Raw genomic sequence first — 19,946 nt, 5'->3', positions numbered from 1 at the left:
CTAAGGGGCAACCTTTTTCACACAGAGCTGGTGGGTATATGGAATGAGCTGCCAGAGGAGGTAGTTGAGGCAGGTACTATAACAACGTTTAAAACCAATCTGGACAGGTACATGGATAGGAAAGATTTGGAGCAATATGTGCCAGGTAGATTTAGATTTTAGATTTAGAGATATAGCGCAGAAACAGGCCCTTCGGCCCACCGGGTCTGCGCCGCCCAGCGATCCCTGCACATTAACACTATCTTACACACACTATGGTCAATTTTTACATTTGCCCAGCCAATTAACCTACATACCTGTACGTCTTTGGAGTGTGGGAGGAAACCGAAGATCTCGAAGAAAACCCACGCAGGTCACGGGGAGAACGTACAAACTTCGTACAGATGGCGCTCGTAGTCAGGATCGAACCCGAGTCTCCGGCGCTGCATTCACTGTAAGGCAGCAACTCTACCGCTGCGCCACAGTGCCGCCCTGGGTAGATGGGTATGGGTAGATAGGACTAGTTTGGACAGGGCATCTTGGTCATCATGGAAATATTGAGGTAAAGGGCCTATTTCCATACTGTATGACTATTGCAGAGAAGGTGAAGAAAAGTTTGACCAAAATTATTATGGGGTAAGAGACCTCTGTGATATTAATAGTTTGGAAACGGGTTGTTTTTGCTGGGACATGATAGGTTGTGAATAGTGATACTGTTCCATTTATGGAGGGTCAGGAATAAGGAACTGGTTCCGATTGCTTGAAAAGCCTCTTTACAATCTGGTATGATTGGGGAAAATGCTGGAATGCATTTTTATTAGGTCGCTGCAAGACATTTAGAAAATCATAATACAATGAAGTATGCCAACATAGTTTTATGTAAGGGAAATTATGTTTGACCAATTCATTAGTTATTTGAGAATGTAATGCACAAGGTGAACCAAGGGGAACTGGAAATAGTGGATTTGAATTTCTGGAAGGTTTCTGTACGGTCCTTCAAAAGAAAATTCCACTCATGATATAGGGGTAATACACTGATGAGTCAAAACATTATGACCACCTGCCTAATATGCTGTTGGTCCTCCGTGTGCCGTCAAAACAGCGCCGACCTGCCGAGGCATGGACTCGACAAGACCCCTGAAGGTGTCCTGTGGTATGTGGCACCAAATCATTAGCAGCAGATCCTTCAAATCCTGTAAGTTGTGAGGTGGAGCCACCGTGGATCGGACTTGTCGATCCAGCAAATCCCACAGATGCTCAATCGGATTGAGATCTGAAGAATTTGGAGGCCAGGGCAACATCGTGAACACTTCATCATTTTTCTCAAACCATTCCCAAACAATGTGTTCAGTGTGGCAGGGCGCATTATCCTGCTGAAAGAGGCCACTGCCATCAGGGAATACCATTGCCCTGAAGGGGAGTACCTGGTATGCAATGATGTTTAGGTAGGTGACACGTGTCAAATTGACGTCCACATAAATGGCCGGACCCAGGGTTTCCCAGCAGAACGTTGCCCAGAGCATCACACTCCCTCCATCGGCCTGCCGTCTTCCCACAGTGCATCCTGGTGCCATAATTTCCCCAGGTAAACGTCGCACACGTACACGCCCATCCACCTGATCTAAAAGAAAACGGGACTCCTCAGACCAGACGACCTTCCACTGCTCCAAAGTCCAGTTCCGACACTCGTGTGCCCAATGTAGGCGCTTTCGACGGTGGACAGGGGTCATCATGGGCACTCTGACCGGTCTGCAGCTATGCAGCCCATATGCAGCAGGGCACGATGCATTGTGTATTGTGACACATTCCTCCCGTGACCACCATTAAAATTTTCTGTGACTTGTGCCACAGTAGACCTTCTGTCGGTTCGGACCAGACGGGATAGCCTTCATTGCCCTCGCAAATCGATGAGCCTTGGGCGCCCAATACCCTATCGCCGGTTTGTGGTTTGTCCCTCCTCACACCACTGTTGGTAGGTATTCACCACTGCCGACCGGGAGCACCCCACAAGCCTTGCCGTTTCAGAGATGCTCTGTCCCAGTCGTCTGGCCATAACAATTTGGCCCTTGTCAAAGTCGCTCAGGTCTTTACTCCTGCCCATTTCTCCTGCATCCAACACATCAACTTCAAGAACTGACTGTTCACTTGCTGTCTAATATATCCCACCCCTTGACAGTTGCCTTTGTAACAAGATAATCAATGTTATTTACTTCACCTGTCAGTGGTCATAATGTTTTGACTGATCGGTGTATATTGGTTTGGGCAGAGGATTATCTAAGTAACAGAAAGCATATTTGGGATAAACAAAGAAAGACAAAATGCTGTAGTAACTCAGCGGGTCAGGCATCATCTTGGGAGAACATGAATAGGTGATGTTTTGGATTGGGATCCTTCTTCAGACCGATCCATTTTACATGTTACCTATCCATGTTCTCCAGAGATGCTGTCTGACCCGCCGAGTTACTCCAGCATTTTGTATCTCTGGTAAACTAGGATCCGCAGTTCCTTATTATTACATGTTTCAGGTAAATGGATCCTTTTCAGGATGGCAGGCTAAGGGACGCTACAAGGACCTGTAAGTGTGCTCCCTCACAGCTCCAGACTGGGAGCACCCTGACTGCTGCTGTCCTTGTGGAGCTTACATGTTCTCTCTGTGACGGGGTGGGTTTCCTCCAGTTGTGCCTCTCAGGTCTCAAAGATATGAGGTTGCTATGTTATAGCCATTTACCTGCATTTGGTCCCTAGCCTTTTATGCCTCAGCCAAAATGTTGTGGGGATACCTGCCTCCACCATCTTCTCAGGTAGCATGGTCGAAATTCCATATATTCTCAAAGATTCTTATTACGTACTCTATTTATCCCCCTCATAATTTGTACACCACTATCAGATCACCCCTTGGCCTTTTCCACTCCAGGGTAAACAAACCCAGCTTAACTAATCTCTCTGATAACCCCAGTCCAAGCACCACCCTAGTCAATCTCCTTTTTGTTCCTTCCAGCGCAGTTACATCCTCCTTATAGTGTGGAAAGCAGAACTGCATGCGATACACCAAATGTGGGCTAACCAGTGTTTTATAAACTTGTAACTTGTTTACGAAGTCCCTGCTGGCGAAAGCAAGCATATCGTGTACTTTTTTTCAATTCCTTGATAATATCAGTGATAACACTTGACTGGACACCACCACATTGCATGTTGCAACTAATTATTGGGAAGACATTGGCCATTATCTTCAGACTCCATCATAACTTTCATTCCCAAAGTACCAACCCATTTCCTTTCCCTGGAGGTCTAATGAACTTTGCAACTTTGACTCTTTGCAACTTTGTTTCTGGACTTGAGGTTAAAATGAACTTGGTGCCACACAGAGTGAAAAATATCTATTCACTTTATAACATTACCAGAAATGTCCTTATCTTTGCTAATCTGGTGCTGAAATACTCAACCATGCCTTTATTATCTTTTGGGTTAATTCATGTCATACAGCATGGAAACGGGCCCTTTGGCCCAACTTATCCAGGCCGGTCAAGATGCTCCATCTGCATAGTCCCATCTGCCTGCGTTTGGGCCATATCTCTCTCTAAACCTTTCCTTGTTCCACTCTGCAGGACAGAGGTGATCTAAAATGTTTAAATTACATTGATTTCCAGTACCATAATGCCTTAATAGTTTAAAAAAAATACTCAGTCTTCTTCCAGATCTGTTCAATTTCTTTCTCATCTCTAATTATCTTTATTACTGTGAGCAATCGAGACATGTATACACGTTGGGATTGTGATCGCCCCTAATTTATATTCCACGTCACCCGTCTAGTAGCTGCTCAGCCACTAATGTTTAAAATTGGATTCACATTCATACAGCACAGAAACAACCCTTTGGCCTACCACATCCACACCAACATCTTTGCTCATCACAAATACCACTTGCACACACTAGGACCTTATCTTCCCATTCCCTTCCAGTTTAAGTGCCTATCTGAAAGATAATAATTCTACCTGAATGCAGAATTGTACTTAAAAAATCCTAATCCACATCTTTCCATTTCTCTTCTCACTTTCTTACTTTAATGCATGCTTTAAAACCCATCTCTTGTGATCACACTTTTAACTATGACCCCACTATCTTGTGGATTTTGTCTGAAATTTTTCACGAGGCATCTTGGAATGTGCATTATCGGTGCTGGTATGGTGCCTGTAGTTGCCCGGTTTGGCCCTGATGCTGGTATGTTGACGGTTGCTCAAATATGCATTCAGGAAGTCAACCGCAAAGTGTCGGCTAAAATTAATCACTTGTGTTGCAAAGTACTCTGTTTGGGCAATGGTCGAGATTTTCTTTATATGTTTGTCACTTTGCAGGATAAGTTTAGATTCGAGGAACGCTAACTTTGAGAGTCTTGCTGGACATTTGGGAAGGAATCTGACTGCAATTGTCAATGGAAAGGATTCTTCGGAATGACGCCAATTGTTGGTGTGATTGACACTGCGCTTGGCCAATGGAGCACGGCGTTGTTCGAATGGAATGTTCGCCGGACGGTTCTGAACCTATGGCGACGCTGCTGGGGCGGGACATGTTTCAGTGAAAGGAAAAGCGGTGGAAAGTTTGCAGAAATAAAGCCGCATTGCTATTAAATCGAAGAAAAACAAAGCAAGGTTAGAAGGCGGGGTGGGCACTGCGATCCAAGCCTGTGCACCAAAAGATACTCCCAAGGGCAAGCGTATAAATGCATCGGCAAATAAGACCAATGCTTACGGATTGGTTGCATTGCAAAAGGCTGCGAGCTTTGTTATAAGCAGACGTGTTATTTTTGTACATAAAACGCTTTTGTTGGTGGCGTTGTGTGTTCAGGCCTCTCCTACTCCTCTGACCCCTAGTGTGCAGGGCAACCGAACCTGAAGCCGGAAGTGTCAAATCGCCACCTGATTGATGTTGCGCTGGTTCAATCGGGGTGCGCGTTCGGGGGGAAGGCTGCGGCCGGGGCCCAATGGGGAGGCGGGCGTGCGCGGGGGGCGGGCCAGCGGACGGCAGCAGGTTGGGCTGAGTTTCAGCTTTCACTTGCCAGTGGGGGAAAGGCTGCAGGTTTGTGGTAGAGAGTTTATCACTGAGACAGGGGTCAAGTGAAAGACAAAGAAAAATGGCGATTGCGTTGCTTTACGGGGTTCAGAACAGCAAGGTTTACCCTCTGCAATGTGTGCTGCCTGCATTGTACTGGAGCTTCCTTTGGGATTCTCTAAATTGGAGGCGCTTTTGATTGTTGGCCTCCTTTTTCGGATCCGAGGAGAGTCTTCCATTGCTCTTTTCCCACCCACTCCCTCCAGAGCAGCAGAGGGAAAATCATACCGTGAGCCTGGACCTTAGGGTAAGTTTCACATTTTTTTCTTCTGTCAGATTGAGTTAATAGAAATTGTGGCAGGTTCTGCATGGTGGCGGATTTCCCTCCTAAAAATCCCGCGATGAAAAGGAAAACGATCCCACTTGTATATTACTCCGTGCAAACATTTTTGCGGTGTCCTTCAGCGTTCCTTTTTTCTTTGCAAACCTGATGCAAACAATCGAAGATTTTGATTCATCCCTCTGAAATAACCAGTGAATTGACACTGATTATTAAAGGAGAAGTGCAAATGTTTATTTTCGCCAAGTTCTCTTTGGAAGAATTTTACTTTGATCAGATTTATTTATAGTGTAAAAAAACAAGCATTAAACAGTATCGAAGTCAACTAGTTTGTTTGGGTGGGAGAATAAGTTGCCTATGGCTTACTTTTGAAAACTTCTTGCCTTCCTCTGCCCCCAAAGAATCTGGTTGGGTTTCCGAAATAAAATTGCTTTAAAAGTAGTTTACATCGCTCCTGGGCTTGCATTCGGTTGGAGAAATTGCACAGTGTGTGCAGACAAGAGTGGCAAGTTCAGCAGTTTTTTCCACGCAATGTCCCAACACTGGATGCTAAATTCAATTTGAAATAGTTTATTTGTGAACCAAGTTGTTCAATAAATTCACTACTCTCGCCAACCAAAATCTTGTAGCCTTTAACAATTCATGTTACCATTATTGGTGGTAATTTTGAATGCAGATCTTTCGATTTCACTTTATTATTGGGATACAGTTGTAGCAGTTATCTGCAAGAAAAGAGACTTGAAATTTAAATGGATGGCATGAAAAAAGAAGGAATGCAGCCAAGTACCTCATCCTGTATTTTTGTTTAGCTTGAGAATAGTGAGTGAAGGTCACTGGAATGTTGACTTGAATAGCTCAGTCAGCCAGTGCCTCTCAAGTAACTAATAAAATTCCGAAGGGTACATAGCTCGGACAGTGGGGAAAAAACACTTGCTTTTCAATTTGTCCGGAAGTCCATTAGGATTCTCATTTGAAAAGTATTACAGAAACAAAGCTAGTTGATATTATAATGAGGGGTTTGATGAAGTGTGCTTGATGTTGGTGTAACTGGGCCTGGAACTGAAAGAAAGTGACCTTGAGATACAATTGTCTTAATAGCTTTTCAGAGGGTGTGGTAATCCATTGGATGGAAACAGGTCTAGGGTATGAAAGTATACTGTGGCACTAGTTAAGTATTTATAGTTATTTCAACAAGGTTTTCCCATTTTTCTCTTAATTTTCCTCTGGCGGTTTTGAAAAGGGCTGCAATTTGGCAGAATGACAGGATCGATAACATGGCGTGTGGTAAATTATTGTGATAACTTTTGAACATGTTCACAACGAGCAATTGTGACAAATCCAGGTTTGTACTTTTTTTTTGTTTCTCGCATGATGCAATGCCATCTGCTTCATGCACACCACGAGAAGGTGAGAATGGAGCCAGAATAAATTCATTGCCATATTCTGTTGCAAATGGTTTAAAAAGTTAATTTCAGTTGTTCATCCACTCATTAACAAAATCAATCATTGTCAAGGGTTGGATATTATGAGCGATGTCTTTTGGACCCATTTGGTCAACTTTACATTAAGTTTGTTTAAGTGTAAAGAACTTCTATGGAGTATGTTGTCCATGGTTCTTCCACCATAACGCAAGTGTGCTGTAGATTTGAAAATTGGTAGTCCTTGAAGTCTACTTTTTGCCATCTAGGAATGTATAATCTTTGATTGTGTGTTGATGCTGCTAGATTGGATTTGGATAGCGGTCAATTTCTCACTGGCATCCGCTTGTGTTGCAGATAGGGAAAGTATATTAGAAATATTGGATCATTAATCCCAATATTAATTATTTTGAATCAATTCTACTAATATTAATGGCATGGTCTTGAATGTATCAAATCAGTTCAAGCATTTACATTGATCCTTCAACTAATCTTAGAAACCTCCAGGCTTCTGGATGAAAACATTCCGGTTGGCTTTCCCAATTTTTACTTGAGCAGTGGTGTTCCATTTGTTGTACACAAGGAATGAGCAGCACACAGTGTCCTTGTTTGATCCAGCACAAAATTGCTGAACCCACCTTGGAACTTGCATTGCTTGCTCAGCAAGCAATGTTACCAAATGTACATTAGCGTTTGCAAAATAAAACTGTTGTCATGTTAGTAGTGCCTACAGTTCTGAAGGAATGCCTTCTGTAGTGTGAACACAGTCAACTGTCCCAAATGTAGAGATATCGATGGTGTCCAGAAATCTCATACAAGTAAAGTTTAAAGTATGGTGTAGTTGTGTTCTCTGTTTTTCAATCAACTGTAGTAAAAAACAATATCCAAAAATGTCCAAGGTCCATCACCTATCTATCCAGGTCCTACAGGAGATGTTGCCTGATATGCTGAGTTACTCCAACATTTTTTTAAAATCCAGATTTTGTATTATTTTACGTAATGCTTTGTTAGAAAGAGAAGGGGAAAATGTGCTAATCCTTGTAGCAGGTAACTTAAATTATTTTTCATGGAATATTCTGCATTTTATGTATATGTCATTGTATGTCATGATTTAGACATCAGATCTCTTTTCTTGCTGGGACAATTGAAACAGCCCCATTCCTTCCAAATATTAAACCAGTTTTGTCAGTTATTGCAGGTTAATCAGTGTTTTGGGAGCAAAGATTCATGCTGTTTTATTGAAGTGGGAGGGGGAATTTTCCATGTACTGAAGTGTAACTGCCTTGCGTGATCTTCCAGCGTCACAGCCTAGCTAATGTGGAGTTCTTCCCGGTATTGTGTACATAGAGGCACTGAATGTTATAATGTTAAATATTGTGAATATACACATACGCTTATTAAAGTTATTATGCTGTAAAAATGGAATGTGCTTTCAGATTTTAATCTTTGGGTGTGTGACATTGAATAATTCTTCCTCCCTGTTCCGACAATATGAATCCTTCCTTCAAATGTAATCATTTTTATTGATATATATTTGCCCAGAATGTAAAGGGTAAGAGTAGCAGTTATTACTGATGGTGACTGAAATATTCAGAATGTACTGAGAATATTTAATTCTATTGGTTTATTAGTGTTAAATGCATGGCATTGAAATCAGAATGTGAATGCTACGAAACACTAGAAGAAGTATTGGCTTGGTGAGGTAAATTTCTGTCTCGTTCAGTAGTGGAGATTATGTGTTTCAGACTTCTTGATCACCGTAGTCCAAACATGAACAAAAGAGCTGCGTACCAGATGCTAGGTTAGAATGACTGTAAGGCAGTATTTGACCCAGTATGGTATCACTGGGTATGAAGAAGGGTCTCAACCCAAAATGTCACTGATTTCTTTTCACCAGAGATGCTGCCTGTCCCGCTGAGTTTCTCCAGCATTTTGTGTCTATCTTTGGTAACAATGGGAACTGTGATCAACTCTCCATTGGTTGAAACTAAACCTTGCCCAAAGTAAGATATTTGTGAACATTAGTATTCAGTCACAGGACATCACTGAATGACTTCCTCAATGGACTATCATCTTGATCAGTTTTGTTGATTTGGTCAGATTTCATGGGGTTCATCCAATGCAGTGATTATTTGCGTGCTGGAGCTAACAGCACTGGGGCAACTGGCAGGTCGTGAGCATCTCTAACAAGAAAGCTAGACCAGTCACTAAAATGCCAGTGGCTTTGTCAGAGACTGGTCATCCACACCACGTGATCTCCACACCATCAAACACAGATCGGGGACCTATTGAATATTCCCACTTGGGTGATTGCAGCTCTAAGAGGAAATCCTTTGGCACCCAGTTTGATATTCTAAATGTTCATTCCCTTAGCCACCACTGCACGGTGGCTGCAGTGTGTAACATCAGCTTCGTTGATTTGGTCAGATTTCATGGGGTTCATCCAATGCAGTGATTATTTGCGTGCTGGAACTAACAGCACTGAGACAACTGGCAGGTCATGAGCATCTCCAACAAGAAAGCTTTCATCTTGTATATGAATCAGCTATGGCACACACATTGAATAAATTCCTTGTCAGAGAGTGAACATCCCATCACAAGTTATGGCAAGTCTATTGGGTCTTTAGGAACTCGGACATGGGTAACAATCTGATGATTGTGGGATATGCTGTCTAACAAAGTTGTTCACAGTTTGCAAGCATACTGGATTTCCAAGAAAACAAGCCAAAGTTACCATGCATAAAACTCTGACCTTCAAGTACTGTGCTCTGTACTTATCCTCTTAACTTTAGGTACAGGCCTTCTGAGAAGGTGGAATCTTTTCCAGTAACTCTCCAAATTTGAGTTTTAATATTTAACGTAAAAGTAAGGCATATATACCAAACGTGTTCAATAAATAATTGGTTTATTATTGTCACATGTCCCAAGATATAATAAAAAAAACGTTGTCTGCATGCTATCCAGTGGAATCATACTATACATGAGTACAATTCAGCCATACACAACCACAACAGGTAGTGCAAAGAGAAAAGTACCAGCTTGCAGAATGGTGTTATAACATTATAGCATTTCAGATACAGAACGAGTGCAGGGTCCACAATGAGGTAGGTTGGAAGATCAGGGCTACGGCCTCAGGAGGACTATTCAATAGTCTGATAACAGCAGGAAAGAAGCTGTTCCTTCATCTGGTGGACTGTTTTTTCAAGCTTTTGTATCTTCAACCTGAAGGAGAAGTGGGGACGACCAGGGTGAAAGTTGTCTTTGAACAAAAGAGTGCTTTCCCGAGGCAGCGTAAAGTGTAGGTGAAATCTGCATGGGGGGGGGGGGGGGGGGGGCTGGCTGGTGCCGTGCTACATTCACCACTATCTTCAATTCCTTGTGTTAGGCACAGCTTTTCTCAAACCAGGCTGTGATGCAACCTGACATCTTTCTATGGCGGATCTGTAGAAGTTGGTGAGAATCATTGGAGCTGAACTTCCTTAATCTTCTGAGCAAGTAGAGGCCCAGGTGTACTCTCTTGGCTGTAGCTTCAGAGTGATTTTTGCAAAACACATTGTTGGTGATATTTATGGCAAGGAACGTGAAGCTCTTGACCATCTCTTTTTCGGCACCACTGATGTTGAATGGTGCGTGTATGTAACTTCATTTCCTGAATTGATGAGGGTGTAAACCATGCCGAGGATTCACATATCGTGACAAACTTCTCAACTGCAGAAACTTGGTGTGGCTGTTGAGACTTCAGATTTTGGCCTGCATGTTATTAGATGTATTAGAGCACATCCCTGTATTAAAGGTAAGTAGGAAAAAAACCCTGCAGATGCTGGTTTAAATCGAAGGTAGACACAAAATGCTGGAGTAACTCAGTGGGTCAGGCAGCATCTCGGGAGAGAAGGAATGGGTGATGTTTCGGGTCGAGACCCTTCTTCAGACTATTAAAGATTCATTCCAATATTGTGCTGTTTACTGCATAATGCTGAGCATTGTTGGCGATGCAAATAAGTTGCTTTCGATGGCATTCTTTTTTTATTATGATTTGTTTTCCACTATTATTCTGGTTGTCGACAAGCTAATCTGCCTTACCCTTTCCTACACTGATTATGATAAATATTGCTGAAATCCCAGTAATGGAGGAATGAGAATTCTGTAGCTGGTAGAATGTGCAAAGAAACTCCTGGTAGTCGACATTCCTGCTTCTCTCCTGCTCTGACCATGTTCAAACTTCCATCGCTGCATTTACCTATCAATTGCCAGTTTTGTACATCCCCCCCTCCCCCCTCTCTCTCTCTCTCTCTCTCTCTCTCTAAACCTCCCTTTCCCCCTAATTTTCTAGTTTTCTCCCCTCCACTGCAATATGTCTGAAGCAGGGTCCTGACTCATAATGTCACCTGTACATTCCCCCCACAGATGCTGCCTGACCCATTAAGTTCCTCCAGCACTTTGTGTTTCACACATTATCATGCATTTCTATGATTGGGGTGCTGTGGGTAACTTTTGAGGTGAACACGAGCAATTTGTTGCGTGTGAAACTGCTTCCACGCAACACTCCCTTTTTTTTCCTCTCCCCTTCGAGCATAATATTGCATCTGCTTTAGTTAGCTCAGCAAATGTCAATGGATGGATTGTTCTCATTAAAAGCAGCTGTTGTATTCTTTTTTAAACCTTCATTTAATAATCACTTAGCGAGATCTTTGAACTATTGCGCGAGAGGGCTGAGAAACATTTTAGTGACACAATTTGAGATCTAGATCCCATTGCCCAACCCTGATGGAGTCGCTTGCATTCACAACATTAAGAGATCAATTACTTGCATGTACTTTCAACGGTTGGAGTACTTTTAAAACTAGCTGTTACTTCTTAACCTAAATAATGGGTAGTGTTTGCATATCTCGAAGGGAACCACTCTTATGTGTATGACAAGGAGACTCTGGTAATTTTGATTTATTGTTTTTGTTTAAGCTTTGCATTTTGAAGTAACCTTGACACTCAACATCCAAGCGCCACAAAAATAAATTGTTTCAAAACCTATGGTCTCTTGAATGTTAACCCAGCCTCTCAATTCAGTTTCTACTTATTGCAGAGTGTTTTAATTGGCAGTTATTAAGTTACTATTTTCTTGTTATGAGAATATGATTCCCATGTTGTTTTAAGATTGAGTTGCTTTGTTGTATGAGACTGACCAGAAATTAGACACACTTGCATCTTGTTATCTTAAAATAGAAATGTTCCTCACACACTGTTGTTAGGGTATAATCAGTCAGACTTGCTCCCGTCACCAGATTTCAACTTTACTTAAATATGGGGAACCTAGACGTTTGTGGCAGGTCATTTGATCACTTTGGGGATTATTGACTTCACGAACTCACGAATAATTCAAGTGTGTGTTGCCAATTTTACTGACAGCGATACCATGCCTATCTAATGCTTCTGGGCATTGTTATAAAGCTGGGAAACGTGATATTTTGTGAATTTTGAAATCGTCACTAATCTAGATTGGAAGTTGACTAAAAACAAGTGCAAATCAGGAGATTTATAGTTATTTTCAAGTTCAGTGAATTGTGACCAATTGCATGAGCAAGCAAGTTGAGTTAATATAAATATTTTCTGAAAAAACCTGTACTTGTTTTCAGAAAGATGTTGCTCTTGGAAATAATTCATTACCCTGTGCTGAATGGTTGGGTAAACTGAGTTTATGCAACATTTTCAGAGTTCAAAGTGCCAATTAAATTAGTAACCAGGAACGTTTAAAAATTCTGAGAGATGGCTCTTCAATTAGAATTGCCAGTTCAAAGGTAATCCTTCAGTTCAATCTTGCTAAGTTGCGAAGCTGGGCTGCTGAAGGACTTCAATCTTGCCCAGAAGATATTGAAGGTAGACACAAAATGCTGGAGTAACTCCGCAGGACGGGCAGCATCTCTGGAGAGAAGGAATGGGTGACGTTTTGGGTCGAGACCCTTCTTCAGACATTGACATTGAGACCAATTGTCTCTCCATTGCGTTCTTCTCAGTTTCACAATTTGTCAATGTAATAAATTTGCCCACGCCATGGATTTGAACCTGACAAAATGTGTGGGCTTGTAGGTTACAGGGCCTCTGTAAAAATTGCCCCTAATGTGTGAGGGGTGGATGAGATCGGTGTGAATGGTGGGTTGAAGGGCTTGTTTTCAGGCCTTTTCTCTAAACTAATCAAAAATGGGATCTTGGCATTTTCAATTTAAATCTGATATTCCATATTGTTTTAATTGTGATTAAAGATGATACGGAATATCAAATTTAAATATAATGAATGCAAACAATTTCTCAACGTGTCTCCAAGGGATTGTGCACAGCAGGCATCAATAAAAGTATTTTACGCTGAATTCAATTTGTTCTTTGGGAGGATTTTGATGGATCCTCCAGAAACTGGTGAGAATAAGATTAAGGTGTAGAAACGGACCTGCAGATATTGGTTTATACAAAAGGACACAATGTGCTAGCGTAACTCAGTGGGTCAAGAAGCATTTCTGGAGATGCTCCTTGACCTACTGAGTTGCTCCATCACTAACTGTCCTTTTAGAATAAGAGTAAGATCCGTCAAAGAACAGGGAGAATTTTAATAAAATCCTTCCGAGACAACATGGCAATTCCTTCACTTGTTGGATCTGGTCACCATTCTTTGGCTAGCATTTGAAAGTAGTGGTGAGCTTTGGCTGGAACCACTCCAGCATTTCTAATGAAGCTGTTACCACAGTGTTCATACCACAGGGTTAGGATTTCCAGACTTTGATGAATGGATTGCAGCACACTCCCAAGTCATGGAGCATGGAGTTGAGAAACACCTGCAGGTTGTGCTGTTCTCATTATAAATGGTGGAAAAACTTTGCAGTGTTGGGAATTTAGCCTCTGATTTTAACAACATTTAAAAGACATTTAGAAAGTATATGGATAGGAAAGGCTTAGAGGGATCTGGGCCAAACCTGGGCCAAACCTGGGCAGGTGGGACTCGTGTAGAAGGGGCATCTTGGTGGCATGGACAAATTTATACTGCTGTATGTCTTTATGACTCTCTGTAGTAAGGCCATATAACTAAATTGTCTATTATTGTTCATGGTCTTTGCCTGGAATTTGTGTGGCACAAATGTCACTTGCTTTCATCACCGAGTGTGAGGCTTGTTTCGATCTTGCCCCATGAAGGCATGTGCGATTTCATTTACTGAGCATTTGTGTGCGTAATTGAAATTTATTCAAACATCGGGAAGCATCCCCATTTCTGACCTTGTGGACTGATGGACATCAACAATGACCACCTGTTCACTGTATATGCACCAAGGACCTTTCCCTGCAATAAACACATCCCCAAAACTATTTTAATAGTTTTACTTTCAGAATTATGGGATATGTGAAGGACAAAGCTAGCGGCTTTAAAAAGACAGCAATCGTGTTGAATGATTCAGTCTGGAGCAGACTAACTCCACTATTTCCAATTCTGTTGTGTTCTTTCAATGTACATGACGAGAAAAGATGTTTGGTATTGAAACTGTAGCTCTCTTATTGAAGTTACTTAGCAAAATGAAAACATTTATTTAAAGCTATTATTCACATTATCCCATCAGTGCATAAATTTTGAACCTCTTTTGAACCTAGTAGTGTATCTAAAAGCTCCCCGTACCAGTTTGCTTATACGTCTCCCCAGCACAGTATTGTGCAGTTGTTGTTGCTTTATTTCAGTTAAGTAGTTAAACTACAGATTGCTTTCTCAGATAAATATAAAAGATGCCATAATAATATTTGGAAGAAGAGTAATAAAGCATTCCCTCTCTCCATCCTAGTTCTCCGACCAGTCTGTCTGTCTTTTGTTAAATTTTATCTTTGTATGCTTCGTTGTCATCTTCCCCTAACTAACAATGATCTATTCCACATTTTTCGTGAACTTTGTTCCCTTTGATGTCTTGTTTTCACACCTTACCCTTCCATGTCTCTGTGTCTCCCTCTCCCCAGAGAGGGGGAGTCAGTCTCTATCTGAAGAAGGGTTTCGACCTGAAATGTCTCCCTTTCCTTTTATCCAGAGATGCTGCCTGTCCTTCTGAGTTACTCCAGCATTTTGTGTCTATCTTCAATGAAGTTCTCCTGTGTCTGTTGCCTATTATTTACACCACGATTAACGCCACTGTAATTAGAACATCCTCTCCTCACGAAGTTACTGCAGGTGGAGCTGTGTAGCATTGGACAAATTGGTTTTCAAGCTTTGTATATTCATAAAGTAATTTATTTGCTCTAAGGTGCTTGGGGATAGCCTGATACCATGGCAAGCACTGTATAAATGGAAATCTTTTTTCTTTTTTAGGAATGTCTGCCACTGCAGATGGTTCGTTCAGTACAGCTGCTCAGGGAGGTGGCAACAGCGAAGCCCAACATCTGCTGCAGACGTTTTGGCCACGTGTCATGGAAGAGATACGCAACTTAACACCGGTATGCCTCGTCTCTTGCTCGCTTTGTGTCTGTGCTCACTGCTAAAAAAAATAAAAAATTCCATGGGTCAAATATATAGTAAATATGTATGATACAAAATTTCCTAAAATATTAAACTGACCTTTATAAGCCGTTGAAATTGGACAGTGGGCTAGTCAGTGGTAATGTGGGAAGGAATGCAGTTGCGGAACTTGTGGTGTTGTACTTCACAAGTGTGTTGTAGGTTGTGGCATGTGTTCAGGATGAGACTGACACCAGTCTTGAGACCAGTGTCCATGGTCAATCTCCCTCGACACATTTTCACCACTTGAAATAAGGGAAGCAGTATGGTTCAATTAGTGAAGCTGTTGCCTCACAGCACCAGCGACATGGGTTTGATCTTGCCCTCCAGTGCTTTCTTTGTGGATTTTGTATGCACTCATTGGACCACATGGATGCTCCAGTTTCTTGCCACTTCCCAAAAAATGTACTGGTTGGTCAGTTAATTGGTCACTGGAAGTTGCCCCTCGTGTGTTGATTAACAGTAGAATTTGGTGTACAGTTGATGTGAATAAGGGGAAAATTAAAATCAGAGATAGGATTAAGGTGTCATGGTAGTAGAATTAATAGACTGGAGGGTCTTTTTCTTTGCTGTATCACTCTATATATCATCTATGACTCTGTTCATCTATACCCTCAACAGTGGAAATGGCTATATCAGATCCTCTCAAGGTCAATGTCTCTCCAGTGAAATCCAAGACACTTGGGTTTGTCAGCAAAATTCAATGACGTAGGTTGGGCCTTGTTCTTTTTTCCCTTTCTGATAAGCATCTGGAGTTGAGACAAAACCAGTTACCACATTTCTATGTATGACTGCTGAGGTCCTAGATTTTCCATGAACATTTGGCAATACAATCCAGGATCCTGTTTATTATGGCTCCAGCCACAGCATCCAACCTCTTCAGGTCGCCATTCCTGACCAATCATAAATATTACTTTCAACTATAGTCATAATTGTACAGTTATTAATAGTGGAGGACATTTGCCAATCCAGTTGTAATCTCTAATTCTTCTGCGATTCTTACTACTTGACTAATTATTTTAATCACTTGCACCTAACGAGGAGCACCAGAACCTGTGACAAACCCACTAATGACTCGACCCTAATGGAAGTTGCCTCATTTAAAGTCTGTGCATCCAATGCACAGCTAATTAGTTGTCCATCTTGTAATATCATCAGTGACCGCAATGGGACTTAATTTTTTGCATAGTCGCTCCCATTGTACCTGAGAAAATGTTTTCATATCAAGCAGATAATGTGCATCAGATCTCTGTTTAATAATTATTTTGTAAACACAAGATGGTTTGTCATCTCTTTTCATCTCTTTTCCAAATTGTGCTGAATACTTCAGTGTCTGCTGATATTTAATTGAAAAGCTAAGATTTAATTGTTTTAAATTAAATAAAACATATGCTTTACATGTGGTTCTTCAACAATCCAGTTCCAGGGAGGAGGGGAGGGGGAGAGAGGAGAAGGGGGAGAGGGAGAGGGAGGAGGGGGAGGGGGGAGAGAGGAGGGGGGGGAGGAGAGGGTGCCACACCAATGCAGGAGAGGTTTGGGCCCAACGGGTCCACTTGGTCTAGTTCTCCATAACAATCAGCTAACTCACTGTCCCTTTTGCCCTTCAATACTGTGTTCATTGTTCTTTGATTCTTAGTTAAGTATTATTAATTTTTTTAATACTAGCCATTTTCATCAATATGCTGTCTTTCCTTACCAGCCATGTACATCCTACAAGCCTCACCAAAGTGCATTGATTCTTATACTCTCTTGATTTTAAGCACCATTGTTGGCTTTGCCTTTAGCTGCTTAGGTGCTAATTTATGAATTTGCCTCCTGTCTCTTTCCTCCAAAAAAAGAATATTTTGATCTTCTGACCATCTGCTCCAATATCCTTGTGGCTTATTTTCACATTTTGTTTGAAGGTGTTCCAATGAAATGTCTCAGGACCATTCAGTACATTTCCCAGTTTTTCTTACAGTTTAAGAAGGATGGCTTCTGTCCCAGTTCTGAGAGTTTTGAGATAGCTGGTGAGGCCAATGTGGGTTCCACAAGCTCTGCCTCAGGAGGGCAGGAGATGACTGGGGTGCCTCAGTATTTTGGGAGGAGCTGCACTTACTATTTGGTATGTCTGTTTTAGGACTCCAGTTAGACCTGCCCAATGGTGTAAACTGAGTAGGAATTTGGCTTTGTGGATCTTGAAAAGGAAATGTAACATTAGTTCTCTTGTTATGCAGGGAGATTTGGTTCTGCATGCATGGCATTATTGGTATAACTGCTGTAGTTGGGAACAGAGAATATTGTTGCCCATGATCCTTCTGCTGGTTTGAGCTCCTGATCTTTGATTTTTTTTTTCCTCCAATGGTTAAATGCTCTATGGGTGAACTGAAAGTGGTGGATTTCTGTTCTTGGTGAGAGTGGCTACTGAGCTGAGGCATTCCAGGGTAGTCTTGTGGATCTTTGGTTGAATTTGAGGTTGAGCAGTAGCAGATGGGTGGATGACCCTTGAGTTGCAGATGTTGAGGATCATGTTAACATTTGTCCCATAGATTGGCTCCCTTTCAGAGGGAAGCTTGCTGGAGGTGAGGTGCTGTGTTGCTACATGAAAGACTGAGACAAGTGTTGAGGCTAGCGTGATGTCTTGCTTGACACCAGTGTACTCTGTGATTGGGCTTCTTGTGGGCCTCTTGTTTTAAGGTCACTGCTTCTGATACACAACAGTATGCAAGTTAAGGGGAGACATTTCTGCCTTTTGACCTTCTAAACATCTGCCCTAATTTCTCCTTATGTGGCTTAATGTCACATTTTATGTGCAGGTTCTCCTGTGAAGTGCCTTAAGGCACTTTGCTCCATTAAGACCCTATATAAATGCACCTTGTCAGAGTGAACATTTAGTTGAACATTACTAACTACTGCAGTCATTTCCTCAAGAATAAATTAAATTGGCTTTGGTACTTTTCCCATCTTGTGCTGCTCTGGTTAGTGTACACCTTCATTAATGCAAGACAAAAAAACAAGGTTTAGTTTAATTTGCTGTACAATGGAAGATCTCAATACTTGGGCTGACAGAATTACATGAAAAGTTGCTTTTAAGCTGTTCACCAACAATAGTCTTTGAATTCTGTCTTTTAAACAAAGATGTTTTAATTTGTTGATACTCATCTCTGCTCATGTTTCAACGTCATTTTAGCTTGCCTAATAATTCTTGATTTGATTTTTGCCGGGGTTTTTTAAGCTATTCCCTATCTGAAAGTCTCTCAATCATTTGCCAAGCCCTAATACTTTTAAGTTCTAAAGAAGCATGGTGGGATTTCTCTTCATTATAAAATAAATCCTTGCCTGTTACACGGCACCATTTTTAAATGAATTGTGGAAGGCTTTTTAATGGATGGCAGGTTGTAAAAGGAGCTCAAATATTCCAACATCGATTTTGATCCAGGCCCAGATCTGCTTGATTGTAATCTCAGTCCAAACGTGAATCCAGAAATAAGACTTGGGCCTTATTTTGGAGGTGTCTTGTGTAATTAAGAATACATTTGGAATGGTCCACAGTTATTGATTATCATTTGAGCACATCGAGTGCAGTCTATAGGCCACCTTTCTAGAGTTATCTAGAATTAGCAGGGTTAATTTGCTGGAACACATACATTTTGGATGTTTGTTGTGAAGCTTTTACATTGTGTTTTTAAACCACTCTTTCTGTCCCTTGTTTCATTATCTGACCCAACAGAATGATTTCAAGATGCAGGATCTTCCCTTGGCTCGTATCAAGAAGATTATGAAGCTTGATGAAGATGTGAAGGTACTGTGACAGTTTGTGCTGTAGTAATATCCAAACATGAAGGTTACGTAGGAGCACTGTTTCACGCTAAATAGCATCTTTTAGGAATGGGAAACTATCTACTCCTGCGCGCACACACACACACACACACACACACACACACACACACACACACACACACACACACCAAAACAAACGCTTAGGGTACCGATCACCAATATCAATTAACCAGTTGTAGTCCCACTGTGGTTGAAATGCTTTCACTCGGGTGATCAGCACTAAGCCACCTTCCCTGGACAGGAAGCGTATGTAAGGGGAATGGAGAAGCTAATTAGTAGCTCGTGCATGTTGATTTTATGAAGGGTTTTCATTGTTAATGTTTCCCTTTTAGATTATAAGAGTTCAGCTACAATTTTATCTCTTGCTCTATTTCTGTTTTCTTTCTGTTTAATTTAGTATCTAAGCAACCAAATCAGAATTTTGTAGGACTGTGATTTAAATCCTTGCAGCTTAACATGCTTAATCGTTAAGAAATAGTGCAGTATTATTAATTCTCTTCAAAACTCTCAAAAATGTTTGTTCTGATTATTAAACTTGATTAGTGTGACACATCAAAGATAATTTAAGAAAATAACTGCAGATGCTGGTACAAATCGAAGGTATTTATTTCACAAAATGCTGGAGTAACTCAGCAGGTCAGGCAGCATCTCAGGAGAGAAGGAATGGATGACGTTTCGGGTCGAGACCCTTCAAAGATAATTTGTTAGCTTAAACTGAAGTCCAGGGTGGAATGAAACCTGATTGTAGGTTCTTTGGTGTTGCTAACATCCAGAGCGTCCAGTTTTAAAGACTGTACTGTCGCCTGATGTAGATCTACAAATAGACCTGTGGGAGACT

At 41.4% G+C, this 19,946-nt stretch overlaps 1 protein-coding gene across 3 annotated transcripts in view; it reads left to right on the top strand.

Moving 5' to 3' along the window:
- Positions 1–19,946, top strand: part of nfyc (nuclear transcription factor Y, gamma) — a 79,280-nt gene that overhangs the window by 8,929 nt on the left and 50,405 nt on the right. For 2 of the 3 annotated variants that reach the window (XM_078423434.1, XM_078423432.1), the window contains exons 2-3: positions 15,104–15,228; positions 18,999–19,070. In XM_078423434.1, coding sequence (XP_078279560.1) covers positions 15,106–15,228; positions 18,999–19,070 — 195 coding nt within the window. In that variant the 5' untranslated portion in view covers positions 15,104–15,105. Of the gene's footprint in view, positions 1–5,044; positions 5,333–15,103; positions 15,229–18,998; positions 19,071–19,946 lie in introns of those variants that run through there. The other variant, XM_078423433.1, reaches the window with a different exon arrangement.

The sequence above is a fragment of the Rhinoraja longicauda genome, chromosome 27 (assembly GCF_053455715.1).
Source record: "Rhinoraja longicauda isolate Sanriku21f chromosome 27, sRhiLon1.1, whole genome shotgun sequence".
In the NCBI taxonomy this organism is placed as follows: domain Eukaryota; kingdom Metazoa; phylum Chordata; class Chondrichthyes; order Rajiformes; family Arhynchobatidae; genus Rhinoraja; species Rhinoraja longicauda.
Note: the sequence above shows the minus strand (reverse complement) of the source record. Positions and strands in the feature narration are given on the sequence as shown.